The sequence below is a fragment of the Vidua macroura genome, chromosome 1, assembly GCF_024509145.1.
Source record: "Vidua macroura isolate BioBank_ID:100142 chromosome 1, ASM2450914v1, whole genome shotgun sequence".
In the NCBI taxonomy this organism is placed as follows: Eukaryota; Metazoa; Chordata; class Aves; order Passeriformes; family Viduidae; genus Vidua; species Vidua macroura.
This window is the reverse complement of record NC_071571.1, coordinates 41,603,164-41,629,719: the sequence shown is the minus strand read 5'-3', so window position 1 is coordinate 41,629,719 and position 26,556 is coordinate 41,603,164. Positions and strand designations below refer to the sequence as shown.

The 26,556-nt window shown below is 42.5% G+C and overlaps 1 protein-coding gene across 1 annotated transcript; it reads left to right on the top strand.

Moving 5' to 3' along the window:
- Positions 1 to 6,754: 6,754 nt before the first annotated feature.
- On the top strand, positions 6,755 to 14,890 carry CMTM6 (CKLF like MARVEL transmembrane domain containing 6). Its single transcript, XM_053984019.1, has 4 exons — positions 6,755 to 7,329; positions 12,098 to 12,274; positions 13,199 to 13,297; positions 14,731 to 14,890. The coding sequence occupies exons 1-4, from the start codon at positions 6,874 to 6,876 to the stop codon at positions 14,878 to 14,880; spliced, it is 882 nt and encodes a 293-aa protein (XP_053839994.1). The 5' UTR covers positions 6,755 to 6,873; the 3' UTR covers positions 14,881 to 14,890.
- Positions 14,891 to 26,556: the final 11,666 nt, after the last annotated feature.

Genomic DNA, 26,556 nt, shown 5'->3' with positions numbered 1-26,556 from the left:
TTTCATTGAAGCCATGGTGTTCTTCTTCGTTTACAGTTACATCTAAGGATGTGGTATAAAACATCTTAAAACATGCTTTTTATATTTTTACCTCTCAGTGAATAACATCAGTGGCAGATTTTTAAAATTCCTTAAAACATTGTTTCTGGAAGGAAGGGGATAAATCTGCAGTGTTTGTTCCTAGGAGTGAAACTAGCTTATCTGAGTTGGGTGGTTTGTGCTGCAATGTTTTCAGAGCACACTCATTAGACTAAGGATCCTGCTGCTGGCTGCAGTGTGTTGTCTCAGTAGTAGTTAACCAAGGTTAGGGCTTTACTTAAGCTTTCAGCACACAAATGTTGAACATCACTTTTTCCTCTGTGAAATTTGTGGTTACTTTCTACTTACAGCCTCAGACTAGGAAATGTAAAAGATATATTGTGATCAAATGATTGCCAAGACATATTAATGAGTTCAGGTTTTCTAGGTTTTTTTAAAATCAGTCTTAATTTCTCTGATTTGTTAGAAATCTCTCTATTTTGAATATGGTGGTACTCTTCTTCCCCAGTTCCTGTATTCTGTAGTGGTTCTGGCGAATTCACAGAATGGGTCAGGGTGGAAGGGACCACAGTGGGGTCACCTGATCCAGCCTCCCTACTCAAGCAGGGCCATCCCAGAGCACATGACACAAGATTGTGTCCAGACAGTTATAGAATATCTCCAGTGAGGGAGACTCCACAATCTCTCAGAGCAATCTGTTCAGTGCGTAGTCACCTGCACAGTAAAGATGTTCTTCCTCATGTTCCAGTGGAGTTTCCTGTGCATCCCTTTCTGGCTGTTGCCTCTTGCCCTATTGCTGGGCACTACCAAGAAGAGCCTGGCTCCATTGGCAGCCCCCCTTTAGATACTGGCAGACATTGATGAGGTTCCCCCCTCAGCCATCTCTTCCCGAGGCTGAACAGGCCCAACTCTCTCAGCTTTTCATTGTGAGAGAGATGCTCCCTTCCCTTAATCATCTTTGTTCTCCATGGGACCTGATCCAGGAGCTCCATATCTCTTGTCCTGAGGAGCCCAAAACTGGACACAAGCACTCCAGGTGTGGCCTCACTAGGGCTGAGTAGAGGTGCAGGATCACCTCCCTTTACCTGAGTTATCTCCATATTTTCAAAATACCCAAATTTATTTAAGAACAACGTTTATCTTGCTGTGCACTTAACTCCCTCAAGTTAAGCACACTTGTTAAAATAGAAGATTGAATTGTGGACTGAGAAGTTTCAGTGGATATTCTTAGCTATGTCTTTAACTGCAGTCCTTAAAATTTTGCTTATGTCGACAAGTCAGTGAAAGTGACCCATGGGGAAATGCATGACCTGCTGATGAACAGCTGTACAGAATAAATTGTCTGGAAGAAAAAAATTAGGCTTCTAATTATGGATGCATGGCACACATCAATATCAGAACAGTTGTCTCTAGGTTCAGTATGTAAACTTGAAACTGAATTTGGAATGTGCTTGAGAGAAAGGATCCTCTGATGATGAAAGCAGGACCTGTTCTCACACAACTGCAGTGGTATGTGTCATTAGGGTGAAACTGGATTTTAAGGGCACCATTTTAAACTAGTGGATACTGTCCATATTTTTGAAAGATAACTCCTGCAGACTCTAAGTTCATTTGAGCATCTGTCAAAGCACAAAACCCTTTATGAAGCTGGAAAACTGGCCATATAATGCATTAATAGTTATTACACCAGGTGCCCTTATTTGGGGAGGCTGGGGCAGGGGAAAAACGCACAAATTACTCATAATTTCACTTCTCAAAACAAATGTCACTTCTCTGTATTTGAAGCTTCTAAATGTGTTTTTCCATAAGGAAAAAACACATCGGTTTGGAGTTTTGTGATTGTTTTGATTTTTAAATTATTATTTACAAATGCTTATTGTCACAAAGACTCCCCTACCATGCCATTTCATTCTAAAAGACTATAGTAGCCTGCTTACCTCCTTCAAATTCTCTTAATGCTACTGTCACTTCCTATCTGCAGCCTGCTGTCTGGGTGGGAAATTTACCACCAAAGGAAAATACCTGAGAATATTTCTGTGTAACCTGATGTCTTTGGCTTCTTGTTTCCCTCTGATGAGATCAAAGCTCCTGGGCTGGTTGGTTTGTCCTCTTGAGCTGCAGATCCCCCAACTACTGCTTTGGTGAGAGTAGACAATTAAGATGGGATTCACCACAACTATCATGCAGAACTAGTCTCTGTGACAGACGTCCCTTTCCATAAAAAGTAGTGCCAGTTAACCCTGCTCCTTGTTCTTCTTTCGCCATCAAGTCAAGCGCTAAACTAAATAAATTGGGTAAAACATTGAAGCTAATTTGGCAAGAATACTTTCTTGTTCTAGGCTGGGGAGGGGTTAGGTTTGGGATTACCCCAATTTTTGAAAGAGTAACATTACGAATTACATTTTGCTCTCAATCACTCTTCTGTGCCTTTAGTGCTGTTGGGTACAAAGTTTCAGACTAGCACGTAAGATGCAGAAAGCAAAGAGGTGATACAAGAAATACAGGGCACAATTTTAATAGTGATACTTCTAAAATTCTTTTCAGTATGAACGCTGAAAAAATGCTACAATATAAATCAACTAAATTCCTTTAGATTTTCAGAGCTAGTTCAATGTAGACAAGTTGCTGATTACATTGAAACTAAACAGTTTCAGGGGAATTTTGAAAATCTTCTCTTCCTCCTTCTCTACCTTGTTCCCGTGTCAGTTCTTTTGAGTATACTGGTTCTAATAAAGCTGCTCTGCAAATTTTAAGCTTGAAATTTTTGAGTAAATGTCCACTTTACTTCCAGGCAGGTCATATTTTTCAGCTGAAAATTACAATCTCTGCAATGTGTACATGGCTTTTAGGTTTTATGGACTAGCTTCTATATTAACCTTAAATTTCTAGTAATACTTCTAAAATGCAAGAATTTCTGCCTGTTGGGCTGCAATCTCTTCTAGGGGAGCAAACAGTTTGCAGTGGGACACCTGCAGCAGCAGAACTGTTGCCTATCAAATACCTCATGGCTTAATGCTTCTCTGTACCATGCAGATGCATGCAAAAAACCATTGAGAAGAGTTGGCCTAAACTTGCATTTGGAAAGTGTGGGGATTTCATCTCTAGTGCCATAAGGGATACTTAGTAATAGCTGTTAAAAATGCTAATTCTTCATCTTCAGCTGTTTAAAAATCACACATTTGAGCCTGTTTAGTGTGATGTCACGGTTTGTGAAGTTCAGTTGCAATACTGAGCACAAAAATAGAGCCTTAAGAGCTAAAGGAAGTACAGCAGATGCAACACATTCAAGTCTTCTCTGAGCTCATTGTTGCAGTACTTGGAATATTCCATTTGCTAGCTAATCATTCTGTATTTACTTCATGTAATACATGGGGATAGTCTTGAACCGAATATGTTGAGATACCCATGTGAGAATATTAAAATGAAGGAGGGAGTCGTGCCTCAGACAGGCTGTCTTTAGTGGAGCTCCCTGAATTGTGCAGTAACACACACTTTTTCCTCTTCCTCATCACTCTTCCAATGAAACTAAGTCTGTCTCTCAGTGGTTTGGGCTTCCAAGCTGTTTTCCCATTTTTCTACTTCCTTCTTTCTTGCCTTCTGGCAAGAAAAGCAAAAAACCCCATAACTGCATTTTTGAAAGTGAGAAAAGGAGAACATGAATTTGTGAGGCCAGTGCTGCCAATTCTGAGTGTGAGGGACTCAGGCTTTAGTGTTGCACTGTAACACAGCACACAGAGTGTGCCAAAGAGCCACTGGGACTCACTTGATGAAAACAACAACGCAGCTGTGGCCTGAAGCCCCCTTATTGCAGTAGCTGGCATTTACTCAACTGCTTCAGGGAACTCCAGTCACAGTTTTTGAAATTATTTCAACATGGGGGCAAGAAGTGGCAACTGTACTACAGCTATACTGTGTACATTGCCATCTCCTCTAGTGAGGGGGGCTTTCTCTGTTGGTATTTCTTTTTGGTCACTATGGCAGGTGTCTTGGAGGAGATGTAATGAGGGGGAAAACTAGGTCACTCATCACTAATCTGTTTCCACTGATGTCCCTCTCTGTGCCTGGCTGACTGGAGATGTTACCACAGCTCAACATCTAACCGTGGGGTTGCTTCTCTGCCACCATATCCTGCCTTAGCTCTGCTCCTGCCAGTCCAGCAGAGGCTGTGGCAGGGTAAGAAAGACTTCTTCTTCTGGAAAACTGTCAGGTGTAGCACATAACTGAAAGGAAATTAATAGCTGTATACCTGGAATTGGATTTCCATCACATCACAATCAGCCAGTTACTGTTATTTGCATTAAACCCTATTGTTACTTACATCAACTCAGTAACTGTTGTTTTAATTCCCTCTTTAAAGGAAAAATACTGTACTGGAAAGTTAGTGTGGTAAAAAGGGTAAGAAACACCTGCTGTACCTCTGTGAAGAACAGCATAATGTAATGCTTTAAGTATTTTCAAGATATCAACTCCTATGCTGTTGTCCAGTTTTCATTCCTTCTCTGTCATATGACCTTACAGTTCCCTAGCTTTGCTGTAGTTTCACTTTTCCTTAGTCTCTTAAAAAATAAATAAATTGGCCTCAATAAGTTAGGCTTTAAATGGCAAGCTAACCTTTATCATTTGTGCATTGTTGATATGTATTTCCTGGAGAGGGCCTGAATGGGAAAACCAGCTTAAAGACAGTAGAAACTGGAAAGAGATTGCCATCTATTTTATCTTTTGTAGTCTCGTTTTGTGTTTCTGTGGCTCCTGGAAAAGCAGTATGTCCTCAAGACAGTTGTCTTCAGTACTAACATCTGTATTCATAATCTAGCAATGCTGCATGAAGGCATTCTAAAGACTCATAAGGGAAGGGCTACAAAACAGCCTTAGATGCTACTGAACATCTTAAAAGACTGGACAGCTGCTTCTATCTTGGTTAAGTCCTGTCTCTGTCAGACCACAGTATAGCCTAGACACATGTTTTGTGGCTTTGGAGTTCTTCAGCCAGTTGTGAAATATTATGAAGGAAGAAAAGAAAACAAGAAGGAAATTTCCTTCAGAAGAGAGATGCCACCTTCTGAAATGTAATTGAATTTATAATGTACTAGTGTGAAAAAAGGTAGTGAAGGCACTGGGAACTTATAAGCCGTAACAGCAAATGCTCCTGACTACACCTACCTGCTCAGTCCTGTAGTCGGGGATGGTGCCAACAGAGCCATGTTACACTCACCCCAATCCCAGGCAGAAGCTGGGGCACACCCATGGTGATACCTCATTTGTTTTAGTGGAAACGCCTACGCCTTGGGAATCACAGCACTTGCCCTACTCATTTGCCTCCCAAGCCAATTCCTGCAGCCAAACATTGTTTGTGGCAGTGACAGGTCTGTATGATCCTGCCTAGGGACACTGTGGATTCCCCTGGATTGTGTTTTCTTACCAGGAGAAGAAGGCATGTGGCCTGCTAGTACACACTCAGCAGAGAGCGTGGCCCAGCTGCTTTGGTTCTGCATCTGCCCAGTTAAGGGGGTGTTCTGGCAGAGCTAAAAGTAGCCCCAGCCTCATGGGGCTCTGTAGCACGCACATTCCCACTGCACTGTGCAGTTCCCAAGGAGAAGCAGTATCTGGACAGCCTGACCTGTTCCCGAAGCAGGGAATCTGTTCCTATACAGCTAATGTTAAGCAAGCAAATCTCTTTTTCAACCTGTAGCTATCTTCCATTTCCTTGAATTTAAACAAGTATCATTGAACTTGACTACAAAGGACCATAATAACTCTGTGGGTAATACATCAATATAGAAGCAAACACAACACACCTTTGCTTACACATAAAAGGTTCAATCTACTCTTAGTAGGCAACAAAAACTACAGCTTCTTTGAAAAGCTGGCATGGGCAAAGGTATGGGAATATATTAGAGGAGGCTTGGCGATATGAGTGTTTTCTCTCATTGACAACAAGGAATGTCTTCAAAGACAATGATTCTTCTCCTGTAGTCAGCACTAGTGAGGCCACACCTTGAGTGCTCTGTCCAGTTCTGGGCCTCTCAGTTCAGGAAGGACATTGAGGTGCTGGAACAAGTCCAGAGAAGGGCAGCTGAGCTGGTGAAGGGTCTGGAGCACAAGTCCTATGAGGAACAGCTGAGGGAGCTGGGGTTGTTTAGCCTGGAGAAAAGGAGGTTCAGGGGTGACCTTACTGATATCTAGAACTGCCTGAAAGGAGGTTGTAGCAAGATGGGGGTTGGGATCTTCTCTCAGACAACACATGACAGGACAAGAGGACATAGCCTCAAGCAGCAACCAGGGGAGGTTTAGCTTGGTCATTAGGAGGAATTTCTTCACAGAAAGAATGATTAGACACTGGGATGGGCTGCCCAAGGAGGTGACAGAGTCACCATCCCTGGAGGTGTTTAATGCAAGACTGGACATGGCACTCAGTGTCATGGTCTGGTTGACACAGGCTGGATTCAATGCTTTCAGAGGGTTTTTCCAACCTAATTGATTATGTGAATGCAACCAGGGAAAGCTTTGGCTTAAAACTTTCTTTTGATACCGTAATCTCGTGTGACAAGTGAACACTCGTGCAAACTTTACTTACCAAGCCCCGGTTGGCGAACTGAGCCCAGACCGCGCCTGAGGCAGCCCCGCGGTCCGGGCCGTCCCTCACGCTCCCGCCCGCGGCCGCCAGGGGGAGCGCTGGCGCAGGCAGCGCCCTTGTCCCACCAGGACCAACGGCCGGTGCAACCGCAGCCCCCCGGGGCCCCGGGCTCGCCCGGGGCCTCTCGCCCTTCCCGCTCCCGTCCCGCCCGCCGCCCTTTTGCTTTCGGTTTTTCCCAGCTGACAGCCGGCTGCCCGGCCATGGAGAACCGCGCCGTCTACAACAAGACAACGGAACCGGAGGCGTCCCGCCGACTGCCGCCCTTTTTCTTGCGGTTTTTCCCCGATAGCAGCCGGCGGCCCGACCCGCCCAGGGAGAATGGCTCCGCCTCCAACGAGACCACAGAGGCGTCCCGCCGACTGCCGCCCTTTTTCTTTCGGTTTTTTCCAGCTGGGAGCCGGCGGCCCGGCCCGCCCAGGGAGAACGCCTCCGCCTACAACGAGACCAGGGAACCGGAGGCGAAGACTCCACGCCCGCCGCCCTTTTTCTTTCGTTTTTTTCCAGCTGGCCGCCGGCGGCCCGGCCCGGCCATGGAGAACGGCGCCGTCTACAACGAGACCACGGAACCGGAGGCGAAGGCGCCCCGCCGCCGCCCCTTCGGCTGCACCCTGCGGCACCTGCGGGGATGGCGGCTGCCAGTCAAGGTGGTCCAGACGGTGAGTGCCCTCCTCCCCTCGCCGCGCGGGACGTGCCGGGCCTGGCGCGGAGGGAGCACCTCTGGCAGGATGGCTGCCCCGGGCCGGGAAGAGACCTGCATTCTCCCGAGGCTGAGCCCGGCGGGGAGGTGTGCCCCGCTCTGGGATGGAAACGAGCGTGTTGTGAGGACCTTCGTCTTTACGACGGTCCCCTGTCGCTTAAAAATTAACTCCTCGGTGATCCAGAGCAGGCTGGGGAGATGGCCGCACACAGGCTTCGAGGGAATGGATTCTGCCGGTCGGAAAGGGCTGGCTTCACCGGGAAGGTGTCCTGACTTGTGACGTGCCATGGGGTCACTAAAGTTGTGCAGACCTGTAACTCAGGTGGAAAGCTGGCGTGGTGCCTTATAAAGCTGGTTCAAAGTGGTTTATGGTGGGGAAGTGGTGGGAGTGTTCCTTCCTCATGTCCGAGCTCCAGGAGTAGGTGCTGACATCGGATGGTGCCGGCGTCGTGTGCCCAAGGATCGGTTCTGCAGCCGCCGTGGTGCAGCTACCTGCTGGCCTTAAACACCACCCGCCCCGGCTGAAAATCAGAGGGAAGCCTCGCAGGAAATGTAGTGCTTTCTTCTGAGGGCCGGGTTGGATGAAAACAGGAGGAAGAAGCCTTTGGTTGAATCTCACCATAGGGCAGTAGAACTGGGAAGGGCATTGCTGGGTCATGAGCTCCAGATCTTCCTCTCTTGCTGCTCCTCCAGCCCATTCTAAGCTTGTCAGCCTGTGCTGTCCATGCTAAAATTAAGGAGCCTATTTCTTCTATGATTTGTGGTAGAAAATTGCACCAGAAACCCGTAATCATGGTGCCCCATTGCATGAGACATCACTTCATGTCAGGCAGCCTGACTTATTTTCTGCCTTTTATACAAATTGTTGTTTCTGAATCAAGCAGTTGGGCTCCTGGTGTAAGATCCTCTTCAGTGTTTGGTGACAGGCTCTTCCAAAATGTACCAGTGTGACTGCTGATAAGGATGTGAGGAGCATCACTCTGATATACTAGCAGGGAATGAGGGAAACCCGTGGTGGTAAAGGGCGGCTGACTGCAAATGTGTGTCAGCCTGCATTTTGCAGCCAACACAGTGGTGTTTTAGTCAGATGTGTCATGCTCACTGGAATTGTAGGTGATTTCCAACCCTTTCTCGTTAACTTCACCATTGCAGAAAAGAGGACATTTGGGTTTTAAGCTTCATCTCACACACAGTCAAAACCTTCAACCAGAAACGTAATATTCTTTAGTGTTTGTAAAGTGGTAACACTGCCAAAAATAAAGTTTTCTAAGACTGTTTAAAAAAAATCACACCTAAGAATGCTTTAAATAAATATAATGGAACATAAACTCTTAATTTATCTACTGGAGATTATTAAAGCAGGATCTGCTGGGTTCTGCTCCCTGACAAGCAGAATGTTTATATAAATAGGTTCATTGACTAAAATAAAATAAATGATTATGTAGGCAAATTTACTGTTGTACCAAAGCCTTAAACTGTTTAATTATTTAAAACTCTTTCTAAGTAGAAAAAAAAAACAAAAAAAAAACATTATCCCAAACGGATGAATAGCTGCTTGATATGTTCTTAAATAAGTAGCAGTTTATGGCCTGAACCCATTAATCAGTGAGAGGAAAAAGAAAACGGAGTTATAGCTGTTCACCCTCCTAATTTCCAACATTTCCCCCTCCTTTTTTTGTAACCTTTATCAAAATGCAGAGATCTTGAGGTCTGGGTCAAAACACTTTAAACAAGCCCCGGAAAGTCCTGAAGGTGGAAGCCTCTGTCTCTGCAGTAACAAGGTTCCTGTTCTGGGAAAGTGTTGATTTTTGTAAATGTCAGTGATGGTCATTAACTTCTGGCTTTGTGTTACAACAGTGGTTGTTACTGGGATTATGCCCTGATAATTGCTTGTGTGGACTGCTAAACAGGGTGTTGCAATCAGAAAGTGGGCTCTGTTCATTGTAGAGGTGATCAAGGGTTTTATAAAACATTCTGAAATCATCTGCAGAAAACTGTCTTCTAGACCCAAGAAATACTTTCCTTCAGATGAATAATGGCATACACTGTAACCATAGCCAGTTCTTTTGAGCAAATGAAACAAGGAAAATGTCACTGCTAGAAGTCACAAAAGTGAGTGCCAAAAGGATGCTGGGAGGCATGTTATTGCACAGGTTTCTAGGATGTTTTTGTTTTGTTTGTTTTTATTTTTTTTTAATAGGTGGAATGTTTTTGTTAGTCCATGACTGGTTCAAATTCAGCACAAAGGTAAAGGGCACAGTGTGTATTGTGCCAAGACTGAGGTAGAAAATAATTCTTACCTAAAGCAGGACAAGTTGTCATCAACTATTGTTTAACTTGAGTCAAAATGCCCCAGCTGGAAAGGAAAGTTGTAATTCAGGCTTAAAAATCAGCTCCTTTTTGAGCTGTTAATGTCCTGTAGCAACCTGAATTGTGCAGACTTAAAGGAGAATTAATATGTGCACCCATCTGAACTATGAGATTTTGTACTGGGAATCCCACTGCTGAGCATCTTCACAGGATTGTTGGCAAGTTCATTGATCTGCTCTATTTTTGTAGCAATTTGTTTGTTAAATTCTTCTTTATAAAATTCACTTGTTAAATCTTCTTTATAAAATTGACATTTGTTTGGAAACTTCCAACAGTAATGTCAGTATCAATGAATAATTTCTTGCTGGTAAGAAATTGATGAAGATGTTTAATTTCTGGTGTACATACAGACAGGACTGATAACAAAATAAAAAAAAATCCAAAACAACTGCTTCTCAAACAATGCTTTTGGTGTTTAAAACTTTTTTGGTGGTAGTAGGACAACAGAGGAATCCCTTTTTTTCCTGATCGTGATATCAAACAGCAAGTTAAGAAACCCAAGCAGAGCTCTCTGGCATCTTACAAATGTGCTGCTGATATATTAACTTAATCAAAGCACTTACTGAAAGTTCTTCAAGCCAACTTTTTTTTTTTTTTAATTGAGGTACTCTATTTTATTACTCAACGTATTAATAAAAAAATTGAATGTTGACTTGGACAAGTCCCACACAGCATTCTACTTGGTAAATCTCAATTATTTGACACTGAACCCTTTATAACTGCTCTTTGAGTGGGATTTTTTTCAGCTTGTTTGTACACTCAGTGGAGAAGATTTTTTCAGCTATGTAGATCATATGGCTATCTGGAAATATACTTTCTTTAAGGACAGGTTTATTTTCTTTCTGTTCTGTTTCAACCCAAGTGAAAGTGATAACTTAGTGTTTCCAGTGCTTATAAAATGAGATAAGTTTTTATGTACAGTGCTATCTCACAGCTGACCTAGTGAAAAATGTGAAATTGAAAGCCATTGGATGCAGCTATAAGCCCATGTTTAGAAATGTAAAAAAAAACCCAAACCATAAAAACTGGAAAGTCAGAGTTTAAAACATTCCTGGTCTGACATTGTAGTTCACTGGTCTAGGTGCAAGGGCTGCTGAGAAGTTTGTGTTGCCAGCCACTGTGGGAGAGAAAGGAAGCATGTGGAGGCCTGATAGTAATATTGATGTTTCCCAGCACCCATTCTTTCCCTTTCTGAGCTCCTGTTTACTTTATATTGTTGCATTTCCAAAACGTGCTTCTCTGAAGTGCTCTTCTGAGACCTAGCTTAGTAAGGGGAATTTACACTTCCTACTGCTAAATTGTTGTTCTTGTTTTTACTGTGAGAAAACTGAAACCAAAAACTGTTGGTTATTTTCCAAGAACAATTCTGAATCTTAAATTTAGATTATTTCTTTTTAAACAAATAACTGTCACTCTCTTCATTGCCCACATACTCTAATTAAAAATATGATTGACATTCTCATATGTCTCAATTTTATGATCCAGTCTGATTCTTGCTCATGGTTTTGTTTCAATTTCGTGAACTCCTTACTACAAAGATCTCTAAAGCTATGCCATGGGATGAAAGGAATGATGCTATTTATGGGATGAAGGAAACTAGCAAGAAGTGGCCAAAATAAGTGAATAGTTAAATAAGGCAATATTCTTTATTGTACAATAAAATAATAGAAAAGCCAGCATCAGGGATATGGTGACTGTATAGGAATTAAGTCACATTCTTTTCTCAAAACACACTGTGGCAGAAAGGTGAAGATAAACCTCTGCAAAAATTAAACATTGTCCTACATAGCTTGAACATAGTGTAAACTTTCAGTTCCTACTAGAGCAGTCGAGCTTCTGTCATTACTGGGTCACAGGCACGTGAGTGTTGGGTTCATGGACTTTCTCTGAAGTTTTATCAAGTGACGTAACATTAGCTGTGAACTTTTAGGGAGGTAGCTGAGTGTGTCAGGGCTGTCCAGTTTCCCCCACTGCCCTGAACCCACATACATTCAGAACTGAGTACAGCTGTCTGTAGTAAGCAGCAGCATTTTGCAGGATGTATATTCTCCATTCTGCTTCAAACTGGCAGTTGCACAAACACACAAAACAGGAATCTCGTCTGTCTAATGAAGAAACCTCTGTTTTGCTGTGTACTCAGCTTACCTGAGTGTACTTTATGGACCACCTTAATAGCCACGTGTAAACCATGTCATTGTATAATTATTTCTGTCTGTATGAAAATAGTACAGAACTTCAAACTTTTTGTAGATTGAGAATTTTTGTCACAGCTAGCTTATTAATGTTCGTATCAGAGGTGTCTGTTTGTTGAAGATGTTAGAGACTTGATCCAATTCAAGCATGTTATTTGTTTGCAGATTTTCTCTTTTGTGGCTGTTGTTTGTGAAGAAATTGTGGACTATTGCATCACTTGTAGTGGACTTTATCTCTTTGAATTCACAAGCTGCAGTGCCTTTCTTTTGAGCCTCCTGATTCTGTATGTGTATTGCACTGATTTGTATGAATCACTGGGGGAAGATAAAGTGCAGAAACTGGTAAGAAAACTTTTTTTTTTGAAAAACAAACCATTTCTTCTAAGTGCATGAAGTCTGCTGTGGAGTAAAAAGCCTATGCAAAATGAATCCTTTTCTTCTCCATGTAAAGGGTAGATTAAAGTATCTTATAGTTTAAAAATGAGCCAGCTTTGAGAGATTATATTGACATCTTTTTCAAAGCTGGCTACCTGCAGGATTTTAGGACTTGTGTGGAAAAGTCTTTCCATTAATATACATTAGTACATTAATGGTACTAATACTACAGCATAGCCATCGCAGATCTGTACACATATGGAATATAATTTACTACCAGCATGATGCTTGCAATTAAAAAAAAAAAATTAAAAAGCTTACCCTTTCTATTTTCCTACTGGGTGTAGACTACCTCCTTTTTGGCAATAATCATAACTTGTTACAGTTTATGGCTTTATACTTCAGAAGGTCCAGCAGCGGGAGAAAGTTGCTCTGTAAAGTCAGCAGGAGCATTATTCCATCTTTCAAGTGTCCCTTCCTATGTGTGCCTTCAGAACAAACAGTAGTGTCTTTATGTGAGGGTACAGATAAGGGGGTGTAGTAAAAGGTTTGAATGAGCATATTTACTTACAGTTTTCTGATTTCTTAAATGTTTTACATAAGGAATAAAGCTACCATGGTTGTCCTGAGCTTGAATTTGATGGTGAAAAAAGGTTAGATGAAATTAATTATTTAAAAAATACAAAAACAGGGCAGACTCCTTTAAATAGCTGATAATGTTGAATGTCATTTAGAATACAGTTGTAAAATGTATTTTCTGAAGCTTCCACTAGCATCAAAGTATCAAAACATAAATTCACAGGCAGGTTCACTCAACTGTTGTTATGCTTGTTCTTTTTAGGTAACCTATCTACAGTTAAATTATATATGTTTTTATATATATATTTGCAGAATTTTTGGGCTGTGCCAGTCATAGGGGCCTCGTTTCTGTTAGCATCAATAGTGTTTTCTGCAACCTCCTCTGACTCTGCTGTTGAAAGTGCTGCATGTGTAAGTCTTAAAATGGCAAGATTTACTTTGTATTTATCTGGTATGTTATTTTCTCTGTCCTCTAAACTTCACTCAATTTGCAGAGAGGAAACTGGGCAGGGAATAGAACTCAGTGCATTGTGATGTTTCAGGAGGAATTAGCTATTTCAGATCTTCCAGAAACTTATCACAGGAAATCCAAAGAGCTGGCATTCCTCAGGATTGCTGGAAGGCACTGTGTGCCCTTGCAGCTCCGCCCCTTTTGCATGCTGACTTGGATTTGTATTATTTCCTGTCAGCTCTTGCTGTTCAACATTGTCTTCTCTTGAAGTTTGCTCAGTTCTCTGATACACTACTTCTGAAATTTCTGGTTTTCCTCAACTGTCCTTTCATAATGTCACCCCCTTACAAAGTCAAGAAATCCTGTCTTTTGCTTTTACAGAGCATATGTGGGCAGCACTGACTTGCACAACTGCAATAAGAGCAGCAGTTTCCTCAGTGACAGAAAGAGTAGAGCAACTGGGCATTCATCTCTTAGGGAACACTCAGAGCAAGGCACTAAAGGGGCTTTTGCAATGCTGTAGATATCATAATTTCCTAGTCATTTGAATACTTCTTTTATGTAACTTTGGAATTGTGCACATGTGAGTTTAAAAGATCAAATTCTTGAGTGAGAAAAAATTATTTGGAAAAGAAAGCAAGATAATTCTGTTCTATGGCAGCATCAGCTATTAGACATACACACTTTTGTATAGTCATCTTATGTGATGTAGATCTATTTAGACCTAACAGTTTGAGCATAAATCAGGTGTCAGCTTTGCTTTTTTTCTGGAAAAAAAAAATCTACTGTGATTTAATACTTATTAATGTCAAATTACTTTGGTCCAAACCAGTTGTGTATAATTTAGGTAGAGTTAGAATAATGCATATGTTTCTTTCCTTGTTTGAAAAAAGCTGCCTGCTCCTTACCACTTCTCATCTTGCCATGACTGGTAACAAAATGTCATTCACAAAATGTCATTTCATTCTCCCTTGCTGACTCAGGCTCTGCAGATCTTCTCTTCCTTCACCTTCTGTGTGTTATTCTTCTTCATTTACTCTCATTAATCAGCAGCCCTCTCTTGGATAAATAATCTGCTATATGCTGTGCTACTTTAGTAACTGATCTTGGCAATGCAACTAATATACTTTTGCTGTTAAACGTTGATTAGAACCCAGTGTAAGGTTCACACTTGATTAAAAGAAAGAAAACTGTAAAAACTTCCACAATGAATGTGCTAGAATTACGATTTCTGATCTGTGTCTAATTTGAATAGAACTATCGATTTAAGGAGTACTGTAATCTTAATAGTATAAGCATTATTAATGTATATAAAATGGTACAGTGAATTTTTCCAAACAATGTTATTACTGTTTATGCATTTTAAAAGCACATATTTCTGTCCGTTTCACAGGTATTTGGATTTTTTGCAACTTTTGCCTTTGCAGCTGAATTTGGTATAGAGTTCTATCTCAGGCGAAAACAAAACATCGATGGACGCCCTGAAAATCCTGGTAACACTCCGAGTGCCACAGAAAATCAGCCATTGAATAAACAAAGCTAACTTCCTGAAATGGTTTCTTTTTTTTAAATTTTTCTTTTTTTTTTTTTAATTGGAGCCAACTAAAATGAACTTTCAGTGCACTGTAGGTAACAACTTCTGTTTCTTTGTTCTAGTCGATTTTGTATGCATTGCTCATCACAAATTTTTATGGATTCTTGGTCAGATAATGGCATCTTGAGGATCATGTTCTAAGGTAACTGGTCCTGCCATCTGCTGGGGTGACAGGGACTAAAAAACCTTGGGTCTAAGTAGAATAACTTCAGGACAGCAGTGTGCTGATTTGATTTTGACAGAGATGACTAATGAAGATTAATGTCTGAGGCATAAATTCTTAGCTATAACCTAAAGATATTTCCTGGTTAAATGAAGTTTAATGTTGTAAGTTAAAAATTAGCACAGCAGAATTCATTTTGTACTCCCTGGTCAAAATGAATGCAAAAGGGATACCTAACTGGAATTTAGAGGAATTTTTATCCTTAAGTAAGGGGTTTTGGGTTGTTTTTACTACTCCTATGTCTCAGTTCTGTCTGTGGAGATCAGTTTAATGGTATAGTGACTGTAAGGGGTTTATGGGGAAGGTAATGTAAATGGTATATTGAGGAGACAGTTTTACACCCCATGATTGTCAAAGATTGCACTTGTATTCCAGCATCTTCTTTCAGATGGTTTTGAAAGCTGTAACAGTTGCAGGAAGAAACTTGAAAAGCCAGCAGTGAGAGGAATAAGATAAAGTATTTTACATGAAGCAATCCCAGAAGTAGCAACCTGAGTATCAGTAAGGAAAGAACCTTACAGCTCGTTGATTCTACCCTGGTGAATATTACTTGCAAGGTTAATACCATATGCAACTTGTTTATGTGTAGATAATGCTAACTTTTGCCAGAATGGTTTTGAACCTCACCATTTTCTGTGTTTACAAATATGGCAGTAGCTTAAGACTCCTTGCTGCTGACTAGCTCAGTTGGTAAACAGGTAAATAAGCACTTATCCCCTTCATTTGTTTTGCAAGCAACAGTCTGTAGGACTGCAAGGAACACTACTGATGGGACATGTATCGGACAAGTGACGGTTGTGTCAGACCAGATGTTGATGGCTGTAAAAGAAATGAAGTGCTGAAAAAGTTTTTCTGATGTCTGAGGTAAAAGCAAGACTGCTATGCCTCTCTTAAGAGGAAAGCCTTCAAAAGCAGAGCAAATTACTATAAGCCAGGAGATGTTCCAAAATACCAAAGCAAATGAGAAAAAGCTGACAATGTTTGAGTGCTTGAGACGTTTGCCGTGTCTCCCAGGAGCTAACTGCATTTCACCGATATCCCAATCTGGCATGTTCCCAGTCCTGTAACCTGTTGTGGCAGCATTGAGGCCAAGCCCTCCAGAAACTGGCTGAGCTGTATTTGGGAAAGGAAGAGGAAGCTGTTTTAAGACAAAGGACTGTAATAGCAAGTCAAAGTTGGTTTTTTTCCCCATTGCTGCCACTTTCTGGTGGGTGTGATTTTGTGATATTCTCTCTCTCTATGGCCTGAGACTTAAGACTAACACTACACTTGGAGGATGTTAAATTTTGCCAGGTGGTGTGAAGCACCAAGTTAAAGCCACAGCTTGGTTTTAGAGGAGATACTTTCCTTCATAGAATTTTCGGTGTTGTAAAGAAGAAATGCTCTTTGGACTGGCTTTTTTTTTCTTGTATTTATTAGTGTCTGTTTGCACTAAAATCTGATTTCAGTCAGTGCTTGCTGTAGCTGTCTCTGATAACTGGGTGGATTAGGGATGTTTGGTTTACAAACTGTGTTACTGGTGATACAAAATATCCATAATGAGAAATATCTCCTCTATGATCTGCAATGTCTTACTCTGGGAACCCTGCTGGAATAATTAACATTCCAACAGTCTTGTTTTGGTTTCTTTTTATTGCCTAGAGTCCTGCTGAATTTTTTTCCACATCAAAATGTCTATAGTCTTTAAATCTTCATCTGTTATTGGTAGCTGTAAATATAGAGTAAGAGCAACACTGTGCTGCTAAGTATTTATTAAGCAATGCAGCACCGTGAATGGACTTTTATCTTGAGGTAATTTCTCCTGTTATTTTTCTCAGCCTGAAGATAAGTAAATTGAAGTCTGGGTTTTGGTTGGTTTTTTTCTGTAGGTTTTTCCCCACCTAAGTAATGTGTTACTGATGTCCCTTCCTGGAGATACAGAAAGGGATCTGTAAAATCATCTCCTGGCCTTGGCAGTTTACCTGGCCATAGTCTGTCACATAGTAGTTAAATACTAGGAGCAAGTCACAGAATGGTTATAGGTTTAAGGCAGTTGCCTAAAATGTTCCTTCCAAACCAGTTGTTGGCTAACATGCACTATAGTGCTGTTAATCCTTGCACCTCATAAGGTGCTTCTGCTCTGTTTTAAAATAGTTGAGAAGCAGATTTGCATGTGTTTGTGTTGTTTTCTGCTTCTGTTATTTTTTAATATTTTTTCTGTTATTTTTTAACTGCTTTATCAGCTTCCTATATCTTAGCTTTCCTTATCACTCCCAGGTCCTCTGCCCTCCCAGTCTAGGTGGGGGAGACGCTTCTTTGCTGCAGTGACTGGACAGACTGGTCTGCAGTCTTGAAATGCTCCTTTGATGCCTCTGGTGTCAGGTGCTGGCTTTAAATGCCTGTCTCTTAATTAGACTGATCCTAGAGAATGCTGTTGGAGCTGGATTAAATGTCTGGTTCTGCAGGAGCTCTGTGTGTATGACTGGATGCCTCTTAACCCTCGTGCTCTGTCAGCAAAGCCTTTTGCTCATTTCCCAGCCTGCTTCTGATGAAATCAGCCAACCTTATTTAAACCACCATTAAGGTGGTTGATTTTGGCTTAAGCAGATTAGGATTGTTCAGGAGAGTGATAGGAGTTCTGGCAGAAGTGCTGTTAGATACAACTGCCTCAAATTTCTTCTGTGGGCAAAGTGAACATCTCTGTACATCATAACTGGTAGTAAAGCCTGTTGGAAAGAAGCAGCTGGCCCAGTACATCTGTCTGGGGATTGCCTTCTTCATTCTTCACCACAGTGCTTGGCAGTGGTGTTGGAGCCTGCTCGGACACTCAGCCTTGGTGTTTTCCAGCTGAACCTGTCAAGGTTAAGGCTCTGCAGCCACTTTCAAGGCTTTTTTGCAGTGTCTTGAGAATCAGTGCAGAGGATTTTGCAGGATACGTGAGGACTTGTCCAGTGGCTGGACTGTGAGCTTCTGCTCTGAAGATCTGTACTGGGCATTGCTTAGATTGTGAATGTTAATTTTTGTGTTTGATGTTTAGCCCACATTAAAATCACAATGCCATCAGTGCCCTTTGGTTCTGAGTATGGGAAGGAATTGTGCTTTACTGCCTGTACCCTGTGCTTGAAAAGAGCAGGGAAGGGTTGTGGTCTGTTACAGGTGAGTTCTACCTTTGCACCTTCCAACCTGAAAGAGCAGTGAGCAATCTCACACAATTCTCAGAGCTCAGCACAAGATGTTTTTGTGCAATGGCTGTCGTGGTGATCCTTGTTCAAATTTGTGCAATAAAATATCAAGCTTTCTGCACGGAAGGGAAATTCTTAGTGAAATTTTCAAAGATTCTGTAAAATTGTAGCAAATAAAGATGCTGATAGTGCCTTTAGGATGGAAATAATCTCTTTTTTAGTCTATTTCTGTAAACATAAGCAGCTCTCGATATTAAATTTATGCTGGACAGAGCTATATGTCACTTTTAATGCCATTAAGAAATTAAGTGATTTTTAATTATTATTAAAGTGGGATGAGAGTACATGAATGTTATATATATTTCCAGTGTTGCATATATGTTTCCAATGTTGCATTGAATTTCTATCTAAATAATTTTAAAATGCTTAAATATTTTTTATCATTCTAAACCTGTGATATTTTTAAATACATCGTGTTTTCTTGATCTAAGGAACTTTATAAAATATTTTGTAATCATTTTTTAAATAAAGGTTTAGTAAATAAGTGTTTCTTGGTTTTGCTATGATTTGTTGTTGCTATGTACTTCTCACAAAACCAGCCATAGGAAATAACATCATTCTTTTGTTCCTGGTTTGGAGGAAAGAGCTTGTATTGTGTTTGCCTGTTCCTGGGGAAGAGGGTCCAGCTGGCTGGATAGTCTCACTAGAAGTTCCCAGGAAAAAAGATCTGGTAAGGTCAGTATTGCCCCTGACCACAGGGTCCAGCCTAAATAGTTGCAGTAGCTTTTACATGTGGTCTATAAGTTACTGTGAGAAGCATAATCAGGTGCTGCTTCCTATTGTCTTGATTACATGGAACTGAAAAAATAAAGGGGCAGACTTGCTGAAGGAAGGAGCACAACCTAGCCAAAGGTGTTGAAAGCAAATAGTTTATTCTGCTGTAGAAAAACGCAGGTCACTGACTTCCTTGGTTGAGGGAGGGCTGCTTGATCTTTAAAAAATTGTTTGGCTGGTTTTCAGTGGTAGGGGGTGAGGAAAAGGAAGCAAACCTGCATGTTTCGCTTTTTGGCAGGGGAGCACTTTTTTGTTTCATAGTCCTACAGATTACTTATTACCTGGTGGTCATGTTGTACACAGGAGGAGAATGATGCTTCCTTGTTGGCACAGAAACTGGAATGCCACAGTGTGCTTTTCTTTATTTTGTAACATGAAAAGATGAAATAATTTAAATATGAAATTGTCTCTTTGATGAAGTTGCCAGAGATGAGTGTAATTGTAAGGACTCAAAAGGGAAAAAGGTCTCAAATGCTTTTAATTATCTAGATGCAAGAAAACAATCAAGGCAAAAGGTTGTATTAGAAAGGTATGTCAGTGGTGGATTTTACACCATGAGAAAATAATTCAGAAATACTAGATTTAATAATTTGAAGCTTGACCACACAGTTTAAGTCATGTCATTGCTAGAATCATGACAACCCCCTTCTCAGGAGCCTAATCCAAGTTGGTTCACTGTAAATGACCAGAATGTAGTGCAGCAGGGCAGAATATGGGCTGGTAGCACGCAGCTTTCATTTGTGAGTGCACCTGGTCACTCTGTCTGTGCATCCCTCGGTCAAGGCACAGATGTGTTTCCTTGCTTTGGGATGGCTTTTCTCCTCACAGGGAGGAACAGGACCAGCCATCTGCTCTCTCACACAGCTGCGGTCATGCAGGAGCCGAGCGAGGGTTACTGCCTGGCTGGGCTTTGGGTGTGGCTGCCCCTTGGGTTCGGAGTGGCTATTCTTAGCCCGCGGAAGGAAGCACAGGGAAGGGCAGAAATGTATTTTGTCTTGTTCCTGCTGTCTGCACAGGAACTTGCCGACAAGCTGCAGGAGGGAAGGTTGTCCACAAGAGGGCAAAGATGATCCTGGGATTGAAATTACTTGGTCCGAAGGACTCCATCCTCTTCACACCTGTATTTCCAGTGGGATTGAAGCCCCCATGTCCCTCTATTGTCAATGTGGCTATAAATTGAACTGTGCATTTTAGGGATACTCTTTCCATTAATTTTCTTATTTCTCAATATATAGCATGAAGTATTTTTGGCAATATAATCTCATCAGTATTGTCTCAGGGAGATACTTTGCCTGAGCAGTTTGAAAGGGTTTTGCTTGCATTACTTGTATTTTGTAACCTGCCAATAAATGTTTTTAAAAATTCAAGTCGAGTTTCAGCTGCATGACAGCACCTGCACTTAAGGCACTGCACTGCAGTCTTGGAGAACTTTGTGGTCTGTACTATGCTGTGGTTTTCAATGAAAGGTCTGTGGATCACAGGTGGGGGAGGAATGGAGTGGGCCATACCTTGCATTTCCTGGACTCTTAAGAAGTTAAATGAGGGAAGCTTATTATCCAAAAATGCAAATTATGCATGCTGGAAAAAAATCAGGGCCCACAAACAGAAATGTTGGCAACCATAGCTGTAAAGCGTGCCAGACAGGACTTCTTGCAGTTCCAGTCCTCTCCAGGCATCCCAGTGAAACTTGCCCTGATCACTTACTCAGTTTGTTTCTTATGACCTATTATCTCTTGGCTGAATTATTGGTGGGAAAATAAACCAGACTTGGCTGTTTAGAAGTTGGCAAGTCCTGAGGTGAGAGTCAGGCTTCATGAGGAGGTGACAGCACATTCTTCTGCAGAATGACACATATGCAGCCAGATGGGGACAGCAAATCCCCCATCAGGGTATGCACTGCTTGATGTGTTGCATGGAGGCAGGCACTGTTCTGCAGTGCTAAGCTTGGGGTGTATGTCAGAGCTCTCTTTTTAGTCCTCACTTGGACTTACAGGAAGCATAACATGGTAAGACAAAAAGGATGACAACTTTTCTGCGACCATATGCTCTACCCTTGCTTAGCGACTGGTGCAGTGTTGCTCAAAATAATGCAAGCCTGTCTGCACTACAGCCCTCCTTTTAACTACTTCCTTTGTACCAGCTGTTCCTCTCCCAGAAATAGCAGTGCAGACAAGATTCTGAAATCCCTGTTCATGTTGAGGTCCAGGTGAGGAAGGGATGGTTACTTAATTGTTCTGTGGTCTCTGCACTCCACTAACCAAAGGTGTGGAGCTGCTGTCTTGATGTGAGCAGCAAGGCATCCTCAGCAAGGAGGACAGACTCATCAGTGCTATTTTCATTAACAACCATTTTCAGTCTCTTTTGCCTGCCTGCTCAGTTTCAAATGCTTCAGAGCATTGGGTTTTGATACTTACATTGCTAAAGCCCTGCTTCCCATTCCTGTGCCTCAAACCTAAACTAAACCTCCCTATCAGTGCAACTCATAGCAACAAGAGCTTTGGCTAAATCTCTGCCTGCTAGTTTCTCAAAACAGCTGGGATAAAGAGGCTGTGGAGGCCTTTCTGAGAGGGTACAATACAGCTCTCAAAACAACTGGCTCATTAATGTAAGCCTGTTTTCTGCCTCATCGTCCTTTTGCTCAGAAAGGCTTGTTTTATGAATGAACCAATGTTGTCCTTGACTTGATACAGTTTTGGTTTTTTTTTTTAATTGTAAACACTTGTGTCTGGCAATTGTGCATCTCATTTGAGGGTAACAAGGGCATAATTATTCAGCTCTCATGCATCACAAACTGCTGAGCATGAGGTATTAATGGAGTGCTTTGCTGCCACCATAGCTTAATAGCTACAGCTGCAGCATTGTGCTCTTATTTGGCAGGGGTTCATGGAAAAGGGGGATGCAGATCATTAAGCTTTATGTTAAGAGTGATTTACAGATGTAGCAATAACAGTAGACTACGCTAGATAGACAAAGCACCTCTGATGTAAAAGGAGCTGTTACACCAGCAGAGCTGTAATTTATACTAGTGGTGGTACAAAGCCCCCAGCACCAGTCCACCTCATATAACCCCCAATAATCATAATAAAGGAAAGTTGTGTTAGAGTAATTGTGTGTGTGTGCTGGCAGGGGGAGGAGGGGAATCATACCCTACCATCACATCTGGCTTGCAGATGTAATAGAAGGAAGCTGCAAATGGATGCTTTTGGCTAGCTACAGGCTTTGAAGTGGTATAAAATCCCTAGCCTGGTCCTTTTCCATCCACCCAGCTACAGCACCAGCTCTGTTATGTGCTGAGATACAAGTGGCAGAAGTAAAAGGTGAGTGTTGCCCCAGCAGCACATGGGAAGGTAAAAGCAGTGTCTCCTCAGCTCCACCCTCAGATGTTCCAGCTGAGAGGCCAAGCTGCCCTGGTAGCTGATGGAGGAAGAGGCACATCTAGAGGGTGAATCACATGGGAAGGGTAACTCCTGCACTCTGACTTGCGACTATGATTCACTCTTGCCCTTCTCTTCCTCCATCAGATGTGCAGGGGAGAGTGGCTAAGTGTTAAGGCTAGTCCCATGCAAATGGTCTCCAAGATACACTGTCCTTTTTCCTGGGACAATGATATTTACTCTCTTTGAGCTGTAAGAGTAGTGCAGAATGAGTGCTGTCTCTAATTTCCTAGTCTGACCTCATATGCTGAAGGGTTTATATGCCTCAAGTCTACACCTATGGAGTCTTCTTCCCCACATTCCAGTTCCTTCTTGTTACAATTCCTCCTGTGCTAAGAGGGCTGCCTGTGTTCTCTTCCTACACAGGTGCAAACATGTAAGAAAATAACAAGTGGTTCAGACATACTTAATTTAGCAATGACTCTCCATGAGTGGCCTGGGGGGATATTCCCCTCTGCGGGCAGGAATGCCCCACCACCCTGCATAGCTGCCACGTCGTTCACACACATGCCAGCTTTGCCTCAAGAGCTGGTGTGTTCTTGTCTTTCTGGGAGCCCCTTCAGCACCCACAGAAACACACAGGTGCTTCCTTCACCCCCACACAGGACAGTTTTTCTACACATACCCACACATGCAAGCACAGAGCACTCAGCCTGCTCCTTTTCTTCTGTGCTATTCCCTCCTTCCCAGGTGCTTGGCTTGCTGCACAGTTGCCTGCCCGCCTTTGCATGGCCCCAGCTGTCTGGAGTCCCCTGGGAGAATGGCTCTGAAGTGACAGATGTGACAGTGCCTCTGTGCACCAGGCAGGGCTGAAATCATTACAGGGGCAGGCAGAATAACCTGGGGGCTTTGCAGCACCAAGTGTTGGCACTAGACACCTGGGCATTCCTGGGTTACATCGCACTGCAGGCAGAACTTCTTGTCACCGTGAGGAGAGCAGGAATGCTGCTCTTCGTCTTAGGCTTTAGAGGTTGCAGTTTATTCCTTTCAAGCGGTTGCTTTGTGTCTTGTTATTCTAGGTCTGCAAATATCTAAAGAGCAAGAAATGAAATTCTCACAATCTTGGGCACTCTGAATTCAAATCAGTCTAAGCCAGGATTATCAAAAATTAATTTTAATTGAAGGAAATTTATCTATGCCCTAATCCTTTTTTCTGCTTTAAAAGTTCAGGCCTTTATGGCTGGCTAGTGCTCTGAAGGACATACTTCACCCAAACATACGTCTCACCTGAGAGCCAGCGTTTACCCAGTGAGAAAACTGCTTTTGAAAATACTGTTGTGTCTTTCTGTAATCTTGTAGTTCAGCAACATGGAAAAACCAGGTGCTGCTGGAGGTGGTGTTATGCTCAGGAAGTGATATAAAAATGTTAATCCAAGGAACAGCACTGTTCTGAGCTGTTCCCTCAGGAAAGATAGTGCTGCTACTCTGCAGTGACCCCTTTAGTTCCTTCATCTTCACTTTCTCTTTTAGCTCTACCCTCATTTCTCACCATCACCACACAAGAAGCCAAGGTCCCTCACAGCCTTCTCCTCATGAGCCCTCCCTATCGTACTACTGTCCCCTGCAGCACATTACAAGCAGCCACAGTCAAATTGGGCCTTTGACTATTCAACACTGGAATCTTAAAGCCAAGCTTTCACAGCACTAAGCCAGAACAATACCAAGGATTTTGGTATCTAAATTCTGCCTCCCTGTAAAACTGAAAGCTCGTCTTGGCAGCCACCTCATCCCTCAGGCAGGTAACTCCTGTGATGCTGCAACTCTTCTAATTATTGTTTTCTTCTTCTTCCCTTGTTTTTTTCTTTTTCCCCCCCTTAACTTTCAGTCTTCCTACCTGTGAAGTGCTCCTTCTGGGCATGGCCAGAGAGCTTCGCTTTCACTATTAGCACAGCTCAGGCAGAGGTTTGGTACAGGGCAAAAAGCAGACAGATTTTTCTTGTTGTTGTTGTTGTTGTTTTTTGCCAACTGCCCCAAGGCAGAGGGACTGGTTCAGGCACGTGATGAGGGCTTGTTTGATCCTTAATAAATTGGCAAGTCATTTACGCAGTAGAATAGTGCAGATATGAGAAAACAAGAAGATAAATCATAAGTTAATTAGAAATATGGCCCTCTTTTTTTTTTTTTTTCCTATTTTATGCAAGCTCTGTAATGGTGGGAACCTGCTGTTGATGTTGATCAGTCCCTAGTAACAAACACTGATGCGTACTTGCCATATTGGCTGTGAGAAACCAGCGTGCGGACCCAGGGGACCAGCTGAGGCTGATGGACTGGGCTTAGGGACAGGCAGAACAGAAATAAACTCTGGAGTAGCCTGCTGTGGGTAATCAGTGACCTCTAGAAAGGACATCATTCTTTTCCTGTTTTCCAGCTGCTCTTGTGCTGGAAAAAAAGTAATTGTTCTTCTCCAGGAGAGGGAGATAACAAGCACTAGTGCCACTTTCTGACCTGCTAGGGTTAGCAGGGTTTAGCAGGGTTAAAAAGCCCTGGGACCTGGGACTGGAACTAAGAGCCATCCCAACAGGGTGGCCTCCCAAGTGTGCAGCCCTGTGTGTCTGCAGAGCAAAAGGTAAGCCAAGGGCATGGCACTTGCACTTGCTCCAGTGTGAAACTTGAAACAGCCCAAACAGGTGGGTTGCTTAAGAGCACCCTAGAGCTTTGTGGTGAGGGCTCCCTCCTGCCACCTGGGTATAAATCTCTGCAGGCAGAAAGAACAGGATGTGGGCCTCCCTTTCTCTGGTCCCCACTTCTCCCTGGCTCACACAACCAGCAGCAGCTCCCGGATGCCCAGCAGGGCCCAGTGATACGTAAATCCAGCTTCCCTTGGCTTTCTGATGGCACTCAGTCTAAAAGTAGGTCCATACTTTGCCCAAGCTGCAGCGATGGCCAAGGCCCATGGCCAGCACACAGCTTCAGCAGCACCATGTGTCTCCATGCTGTCTCTAAGCACAGTGGAGCCCACAGCAATTTTAAGTTAAACAGGGCAGAGCCTATGGCAACTTGATGCTACATTCCACAGCCTGTGGTCAGGTCTCGTGCATCCCCCCACAGCTTTAGCAGAACAGAAAAATCCCAGACACAGGGTATAAAGTGCAGGCAAGAAGTAAAGAGACTTCTCTGTCACTCCAGGCAGATCTGCCCTTTAATAACCTGCACAGCCATAAACTGTTAATATCTGCCACAACTTCTGTTACTGTACAAGGCAGACACATTAGTTTCCCCCCCGCCCCCCATAAGCTTTCTCTGGATGTTTGCACTTGATCTTCCTTCTCTCCTGTTCCTTTTTGTCCCAGGAAGTTCCTAGTCCTCTTCCATGGAGCATTACTCGACACCCCACCACCAAACACACTTCCTTACAAGTTATCATTATCCTGGTGTCCTGCTACCCCCTTTAAACCCCACATAGTGAACTGTTTCCAAACAGTGCAACCAATTCTCAGCAACAGAAAAAGCGTGCAAGTTATGCAGGTCACACAGCCTGCAATGTCTTCATCCAGCACTGTGGTCCTCAAGCTTTTCAAAGCCACTCTTCCTCTTTTTTTAAAGTTTCATTTCCCCTTCTCATTTTCCTGGTTTCTGCCTGATAAAAGCACTATTCACTCTCTAGCTTATCTCAAGCCCCTAGAGCTCAAACATGAGGTTTTGGTTTTTTCACAGTATGAAACAGTTTGTACTACCAATTTTCTTCTCCCAACATTTACATTTTAATTTTTCAGTAAAAACTGAATCTCAAACTCTGTGTTAGCTCAAAGGATAAGCTACACTCATCTTGGAACTGAAGAGGATGGACAACTTTTGGGTGGGATGTGCTAGTTGATACTAGCACATCCAAACACAACAGCAGGGAACAGGTTTTTCTGTGGCTCTCACCTATTGTCCTCCAGTTACAGGATGTATTCTGATACTCCCCTGAGAGAAAGTCATTGCTTTAGTAGAGGAAGGAAAAAAATAACCAGGACAACAGTCTGATTCTCCA

Excerpts from the sequence above, each read along its gene's own strand:
- CMTM6 (XM_053984019.1), top strand. The coding sequence starts at position 6,874 with ATGGAGAACCGCGCCGTCTACAACAAGACAACGGAACCGGAGGCGTCC. Across the intron at positions 7,330-12,097 it reads CAGTCAAGGTGGTCCAGACG|ATTTTCTCTTTTGTGGCTGT; the intron begins GTGAGTGCCCTC and ends ATTTGTTTGCAG. Across the intron at positions 13,298-14,730 it reads CTGTTGAAAGTGCTGCATGT|GTATTTGGATTTTTTGCAAC; the intron begins GTAAGTCTTAAA and ends TCCGTTTCACAG.